The sequence below is a fragment of the Oncorhynchus keta genome, chromosome 28, assembly GCF_023373465.1.
Source record: "Oncorhynchus keta strain PuntledgeMale-10-30-2019 chromosome 28, Oket_V2, whole genome shotgun sequence".
NCBI classification, from domain to species: Eukaryota; Metazoa; Chordata; class Actinopteri; order Salmoniformes; family Salmonidae; genus Oncorhynchus; species Oncorhynchus keta.
The window spans coordinates 43,957,098-43,965,603 of NC_068448.1; the positions used below are offsets into that span (position 1 = coordinate 43,957,098).

General features: G+C 44.1%; 1 protein-coding gene across 3 annotated transcripts in view; it reads left to right on the plus strand.

The window, feature by feature from the left end:
* The window catches only part of LOC118361413 (FYVE, RhoGEF and PH domain-containing protein 3-like), a 93,452-nt gene extending 88,687 nt beyond the window's left edge, over positions 1–4,765 (plus strand). For all 3 annotated transcript variants that reach the window (XM_035741322.2, XM_035741321.2, XM_035741324.2), the window contains exon 19: positions 2,657–4,765. In XM_035741322.2, the coding sequence (XP_035597215.1) occupies positions 2,657–2,902 (246 nt within the window). In that variant the 3' untranslated portion in view covers positions 2,903–4,765. The remainder of the gene's footprint in view (positions 1–2,656) is intronic.
* The last annotated feature ends 3,741 nt before the right edge of the window (positions 4,766–8,506 follow it).

Genomic DNA, 8,506 nt, shown 5'->3' on the forward strand with positions numbered 1-8,506 from the left:
AGGTTGCGAACCTGTATGGTAACTGATAGTAGGCTACTAGACCTGCAACTAACCGCCACGCCACAGAGATTTGCTGAATATTGTAGTCTATTTGAACATAAAACAATGTTTTTGCCGACCAGTAGATGTCACTAATGTGCATTGTGTTAAAAGCTCAGCGTAGTGAAGCATTTTCTGGCACAATTTGGTAAAAGCCCCAAAAGCTACTGAAAACCAGTCACTGTAGCCTCTGCCCATTCCGTTTTACAGACCAAAATCCCAACAAAATCCTTTCTCTGCGACAATCCCAGGCAGGCAGAAAGCTGACATCCCCTGGCAAAAGATTAAGATTAATGTTTGTTAGATGAGCATTTTTGTATGATTCGATAGAAACTGTGGAAAGAGGAGGGGAAGGGAGGAAGCTTACAGTGCATTCGGAAAGTACTGTATTCAGACACCTTGACTTTTTCCACATTTTGTTACGTTACAGCCTTAATCTAAAATTAATTTAACTGTTTTTTTTCATCATCAATCTACACACAATTCCCCATAATGACAAAGCAAAAACAGGTTTTTAGAAATGTTTACAAATGTATAAAAAAAAATCTATGAAATATTCAGACCCTTTACTCAGTACTTTGTTGAAGCACCTTTGGCAGCGATTACAGCCTCAAGTCTTCTTAGGTATGACATTAAAAGACTGGCAAACCTATATTCAGTGGTGGCAAAAGTACCCAATTGTCATACTGGAGTAAAAGTAAAGATACCTTAATAGAAAATGACTCAAGTAAAAGTGAAAGTCACCCAGTAAAGTACTACTTGAGTAGAAATCTAACAGTATTATTGTTTTAAATATACTTATGTATCAAAGTAAATGTAATTACTTAAACATACTGACAAACATATATTAAGCAAACCAGACAGACAGCACCATTTTCTTTCATTTTTAAATGTATTGATATCCAGGGTCATGCTCCAACAATCAGAGATAATTTACAAACAAAGCATGTGTTTGGTGAGTCCGCCAGATCAGTGACAGTAGGGATGACCAGCGATGTTATCTTGTGTGAATTAGACAATTTTTCTGTCCTGCTAACCAAAGAAAATGTAACAGTACTTTTGAGTGTCAGGGAAAATGTATGGAGTAAAAAGTACATTATTTTCTTTAGGAATGTAGTGAAGTAAAAGTTGTAAAAAATATAAATAGTAAAGTAAAGTGCAGATACCCCAAAAAATGACTTAAGTAAAAATACATGAAAGTAGTTCTTAAAGTAGTTCTTACACCACTGCGTATATTTGGGGAGTTTCTCCTATTCTGCTCTGCAGATCCTCTCGTTCTGTCATGTTGGATGGGGAGCGTCTCTGCACAGCTATTTTCAGGTCTCTCCAGAGATGTTTGATCCGGTTCAAGTCCGGGCTCTGGCTGGGCCACTCAAGGACATTCAGAGACTTGTCAAGAAACAAGTCCTGCGTTGTCTTGGCTGTGTGCTTAGGGTCATTGTCCAGTTGGAAGGTGAACCTTCGCCCCAGTCTGAGGTCCTGAGCGCTCTGGAACAGGTTTTCATCAAGGATCTCATTGCTCCGTTCATCTTCCCCTCGATCCTGACTAGTTTCCCTGTCCCTGCTGCTGAAAAACATCCCCACAGCATGATGCTGACCCTACCATGCTTCACCGTAGGGATGGTGCCAGGTTTCCTCCAGACGACACTCTTGGCATTCAGGCCAAAGAGTTCAATCTTGGTTTCATCAGACCAGAGAATCTTGCTTCTCATGGTTTGAGAGTCCTTTAGGCGCTTGGTGACAAACACCAAGCGGGCTGTCATGTGCCTTTTTACTGAGATGTGGCTTCCGTCTGGCCACTCTACCATAAAGACCTGATTGGTGGGGTGCTGGAGAGATGGTTGTCCTTCTGGAAGGTTCTTCCAACTCCACAGAGGAACTCTGGAGCTCCGTTAGAGTGACAATTGAGTTGTAGGTCACTTCCCTGACCAAGGCCCTTCTCCCCTGATTGCTCAATCTGGCTGGGCAGCCAGCTCTAGGAAGTCTTGGTGGTTATAAACTTCTTCCATTTAAGAATGATGGGGGCCACTGTGTTCTTGGGGACCTTCACTGCTGCAGAACATTTTTTGGTACCCTTCCCCAGATCTGTGCCTCAACACAATCCTGTCTGGGAGCTCTACTGACAGTTCCTTTGACATCATGGCTTGGTTTTTGCTCTGACATGCACTGTCAACTGTAGGACCTTATATAGACAGGTGTGTGCCTTTCCAAATCATGTCCAATCAATTGAATTTATCACAGGTGGACTCCAATCAAGCTGTAGAAGTGAAACAGCATGCACCTGAGCTCAATTTTGAGTCTCATAGCAGGGTGTGAATACTTATATAAATAATGTATTTACATTTTTTATTTTTAATAAATTTGCAAAAATTTCAAAAAATATTTTTTGCTTTGTCATTATGGGGTATTGTGTGTAGATTGATGAGGAAAATATTTAATTTAATACATTTTAGAAAAGGGCTGTAACGTAATAAAATGTGGGTCTGAATACTTTCCGAATGCACTGTATGCATGTGCCTTATGAAATAAAATCTATCCCCCTGCATTAAAGGAGGGGAAAACTACACTGTTATGCTTCCTTTTGACTCTGATTGGCATGTTTGTTGTGTCTCTTCAGGACTCTCGCGGGGCACGGGCCATACCCCTTCCGGGGTTTGAGGTGAGCGTGGCAGCGCCATCGGTAACAGAGAAGTCTGAGCTTAAGCACGCGTTCCAGCTGAGTCACTCCCAGCAGGCTTTGCTGTTCAGCGCCCAGGATACAGAAGTCCAGGCCAAGTGGGTGGAGCTTCTCTCTAGAGCCGCCCGCGGGGAAACGCCCACAGACACGCCCTTCAGCCTGACGGAGCACAGGGAAAGTCAATAGGGCGGCTCCGCTGAAACCACAGGACCCCCCCATCCCACCTTTCACCCCTCTCCTGTGGACAGAGCACAAGTTACTTGAATTCACTTTTCCTTTGCACTTTTTATTTTCTTTGAAGGGAGGGAAGATCCCCCCACCCCTCTGCTGCCACTTCAACCTTTCCTCCACCAGACACACTTTCATTTACACACAGACTTGCTCTCTCTTTCATTCGCACACTCTCTCTCTCTCTCTCTCTCTCTCTCTCACACACACACACACACACACACACACACACACACACACACACACACACACACACACACACACACACAGACACATTACACATACACACCTGTTTCACCAACTCCGCCACCATTGTATGCGTGGTTATGTTATATTTCTCTCGGTGTTCTCTGCAGTTCAAGAAGAACAGAACTCTTTGATTTAATGTTTAGAATTATAGCCGAAGGCATTTATTAGATGGATCCTGTATTATTTTGTAAAAATGTGAAGTTCCTTGTACATTGTGTGACTGTGAACCATTAACCCCTGTCGGTCTGTCTGTATGTGTGTGTGTGTGTTTCCCCTGTGTTTTATTTCAGTATTCAATGTTAGCGTATTGAACCCCACATGCAGATACCCCCTCTCCCCACCACTGTGGACCCAGTGGCAGCTCAGTGGTGATTGTACAGTGTGTATACTATCGTGTGTCATTAACTAAAATAACTCAATTTTAACTTAAGAGATGTGAACGAACGCTTGTGGCTGGCCACCTGAAGCTCCCACAATCAGCCTCCCAAACTCCTCACACCCCAAACACACCCTACTCCCTTGCTGTGTCCCATTCTTTTAAAAATGATGTTCTTTCTTTGCTCTCCTTTGTAAGCCACTTAATCTGACTGGATAGTCTATTCAATATGGTGGATTTTGTTCCTCTGGGTGGAGTTCCTGCCAATGTTGTTTTGACCTGTCCAGTAACTGAAGAGAGGAAGCCACTGTAAAGGATTAGGACATTACTTAGCACAGATCTAAGATCAGCTTCCCCTCCCCAAATCACCATGTTGGGAAACAATGCACAACTGGCCTTAAATCAGTTTCTACAGACAATTTAGCTAGTCGCTGGCTCCTGTATGGTCTTGCTCCCGCCCTCCCCTCTCTATCAACTCTGCCCTCAGCGGCCAGGAATATACTCCCACTTCCTGTTTCTACTGCTCACCTGCTCTGCCCCTTCTGGTCACGTGATAGAAACCATATCCACAATACAAGTACTGGCTAAGCTAATTTAAGCTTGATCCAAAAATGTGGTCAGAGGCTTCGTAGAGGCCAAATCAATCTTCCTACCACATCTCCATGCACCTCTCAAATTTTGTAACAATGTGGAGGGCTCCGTATAGCTCCACATTGACATGATTGGTTGATGGTAGGTGGGGGCGGTACATCCTGTATAAATACAAACTCACTTTCTTGACAACTTCCTTCACAATAGCTCTGCCCTGCTCCGCTAAACACAAGATGTATGAAAGCCCTGATGTTCTGCGGAGGCTGCATCGCAGAGGCAGTCACTAGATCTCGGATTGACCATGCAAAGCCTTGAAGACAGTGTTTTTTGCCTTGTCCCCCTCTACCCCCCAATCCCCCTGGCACCAGCTTGTAAATAACCAGAGGACTGTTCAGTGGCTCTCTATGTGCATGTATAAACTCACTCATATTTATGTACCGTACTCTGAAAACCCCAGTGCCCCTCTTTCCTCTTTGTCGTACTGTAAAGTGAGCAGACTCTGTATTGCGTGTTTTAACCCTGGCTTGTGCACTGTGGACAAGCAGTCAAGCATACCATCAATAAAGAGACGAATGGCTCACTCAGTGTCATACTGTCCAACATGATCCTTCTAGTGTCCTGTCGGTTTGTGTTCTCTCTCTCTCTCTCTCTCTCTCTCTCTCTCTCTCTCGTTGTCTCCTTCCTCCTATCTCTCTGTAAATGGGTCTCTTTCTTATGTCATTTCCATTCCCCAAGTTGAGGCAATGTTTGATCAAGTATGAATATTGGATCTCATGCTATGTTTGTCAAGTAGCCCTACACTACACTAATAGATGGAGAGAGGTACTGAATGCTTACTTGCAAACTATGCAAACCTGATGTGTAAGTGACTTCTTGAACTTGTCTTTTCTTAATAGCGACGAATTTGCTGATAGCTACTTTATTGAGGAAAACATTTACTTATTGTGAGCATAATATGTGGTTGTCTAACCTAGCTATCTTAAGATGAATGTACTAACTTTAAGTCACTCTGGATAAAAATGTAAATGCAAACGTCTATGGATTTAGGATTTAGTTTATCATGAATGTAAAGTGATGGACCAATCGTTTTGGAATGTTACCATGTAACTGAAATTAGATCCTCCATTGACTGGGTTGACAGTCTCTCCTAACAGTGATATCATACATCAAACATCCATCAGATATAAAATGCCAGCAGATATTTGACCTTATCTTTGGATAGGGTGCAGATGGATTAGGGGTGTGTGTGTGTGCGTGCGCGCGCGAGAGAGAGAGATAGATAGACAGGATGAATAACTGGCCTTGATGACGATAGGAAACCTATCTGAATTAACTGAAGGCCTATAGTGCTGTGGGACAATTTTATACCGTCATTCCCCAGTCGCATCTCTCCATGAGAACAGAACAATACGTATCTACTTTACATTATGAAAACAAAAGCCTCTCGGGTTGGTAAGCCAGAACATTTTGTAATACAACACAAGTAGTCATAAAGCCTTTGAGCTTATCTAAGCCACAGTGTGAGTGTGTCCCTGAGAATGGTTATGTGTACTAGAGAGTAGAACGTTACAAATGACATCACTGATAATGTGAATTTTTGTCTGTGTGCTTTTTACATGTCCTTTGGTCATTGTATTACAGTACTTGTATGTGATGGTCAGTGATTCTATAATGTCTTTGACTGTCTCGCTGTGTGTCTCCAGGACATACGTGCTTCTGCCTTCGTACCAGAGGACAAGTGTCTGTGTCTGAAACTACACAGACTGATTTTTTAAATTTTTTTATTTTATTTCACCTTTATTTAACCAGGTAGGCTAGTTGAGAACAAGTTCTCATTTGCAACTGCGACCTGGCCAAGATAAAGCATAGCAGTGTGAACAGACAACACAGAGTTACACATGGAGTAAACAATTAACAAGTCAATAACACAGTAGAAAAAAAAGGGGAGTCTATATACATTGTGTGCAAAAGGCATGAGGTAGGCGAATAATTACAATTTTGCAGATTAACACTGGAGTGATAAATGATCAGATGGTCATGTACAGGTAGAGATATTGGTGTGCAAAAGTGCAGAAAAGTAAATAAATAAATAAAAACAGTATGGGGATGAGGTAGGTAAAAATGTGTGGGCTATTTACCGATAGACTATGTACAGCTGCAGTGATCGGTTAGCTGCTCAGATAGCAGATGTTTGAAGTTGGTGAGGGAGATAAAAGTCTCCAACTTCAGCGATTTTCGCAATTCGTTCCAGTCACGGGCAGCAGAGAACTGGAACGAAAGGCGGCCAAATGAGTTGTTGGCTTTAGGAATGATCAGTGAGATACACCTGCTGGAGCGCGTGCTACGGATGGGTGTTGCCATCGTGACCAGTGAACTGAGATAAGGCAGAGCTTTACCTAGCATGGACTTGTAGATGACCTGGAGCCAGTGGGTCTGGCGATGAATATGTAGCGAGGGCCAGCCGACTAGAGCATACAAGTCGCAGTGGTGGGTGGTATAAGGTGCTTTAGTGACAAAACGGATGGCACTGTGATAAACTGCATCCAGTTTGCTGAGTAGTGTTGGAAGCAATTTTGTAGATGACATCGCCGAAGTCGAGGATCGGTAGGATAGTCAGTTTTACTAGGGTAAGTTTGGCGGCGTGAGTGAAGGAGGCTTTGTTGCGGAATAGAAAGCCGACTCTTGATTTGATTTTCGATTGGAGATGTTTGATATGAGTCTGAAGGAGAGTTTACAGTCTAGCCAGACACCTAGGTACTTATAGATGTCCACATATTCAAGGTTGGAACCATCCAGGGTGGTGATGCTGGTCAGGCGTGCGGGTGCAGGCAGCGAACGGTTGAAAAGCATGCATTTGGTTTTACTAGCGTTTAAGAGCAGTTGGAGGCCACGGAAAGAGTGTTGTATGGCATTGAAGCTCGTTTGGAGGTTAGATAGCACAGTGTCCAAGGACGGGCCGGAAGTATATAGAATGGTGTCATCTGCGTAGAGGTGGATCAGGGAATCGCCCGCAGCAAGAGCAACATCATTGATATATACTGAAAAAAGAGTCGGCCCAAGGATTGAACCCTGTGGCACCCCCATAGAGACTGCCAGAGGACCGGACAGCATGCCCTCTGATTTGACACACTGAACTCTGTCTGCAAAGTAATTGGTGAACCAGGCAAGGCAGTCATCCGAAAAACCGAAGAAGCTGGCCTTAGCTTTCCTGACTGACTGTGTGTATTGGTTCCTGACTTCCCTGAACAGTTGCATATCGCTGGGATTATTCGATGCTATTGCAGTCCGCCACAGGATGTTTTTGTGCTGGTCGAGGGCAGTCAGGTCTGGAGTTAACTAAGGGCTATATCTGTTCTTAGTTCTGCATTTTTTGAACGGAGCATGCTTATCTAAAATGGTGAGGAAGTGACTTTTAAAGAATGACTAGGCATCCTCAACTGACGGGATGAGGTCAATGTCCTTCCAGGATACCCGGGCCAGGTCGATTAGAAAGGCCTGCTCACAGAAGCGTTTTAGGGAGCGTTTGACAGTGATGAGGGGTGGTCGTTTGACTGCAGCTCCGTAGCGGATACAGGCAATGAGGCAGTGATCGCTGAGATCCTGGTTGAAGACAGCGGAGGTGTATTTGGAGGGCCAGTTGGTCAGGATGACGTCTATGATGGTGCCCTTGTTTACAGATTTAGGGTTGTACCTGGTGGGTTCCTTGATGATTTGTGTGAGATTGAGGGCATCTAGCTTAGAATGTAGGACTGCCGGGGTGTTAAGCATATCCCAGTTTAGGTCACCTAACAGAACAAACTCTGAAGCTAGATGGGGGGCGATTAATTCACAAATGCTGTCCAGGGCACAGCTGAGTGCTGAGGGGGGTCGGTAAGCAGGCGGCAACAGTGAGAGACTTATTTCTGGAGAGAGTAATTTTCAAAATTAGTAGTTCGAACTGTTTGGGTATGACATTACTTTGCAGGCTATCTCTGCAGTAGACTGCAACTCCTCCCCCTTTGGCAGTTCTATCTTGACGGAAGATTTTATAGTTGGGTATGGAAATCTCAGAATTTTTGGTGGCCTTCCTGAGCCAGGATTCAGACACGGCAAGGACATCAGGGTTAGCAGAGTGTGCTAAAGCAGTGAGTAAAACAAACTTAGGGAGGAAGCTTCTGATGTTGACATGCATGAAACCAAGGCTTTTTCGATCACAGAAGTCAACAAATGAGGGTGCCTGGGCACATGCAGGGCCTGGGTTTACCTCCACATCACCCGCGGACAGAGGAGGAGTAGTATGAGGGTGCGGCTAAAGGCTATTAAAACTGGTCGCCTAGAGCGTTGGGGACAGAGAATAAAAGGAGCAG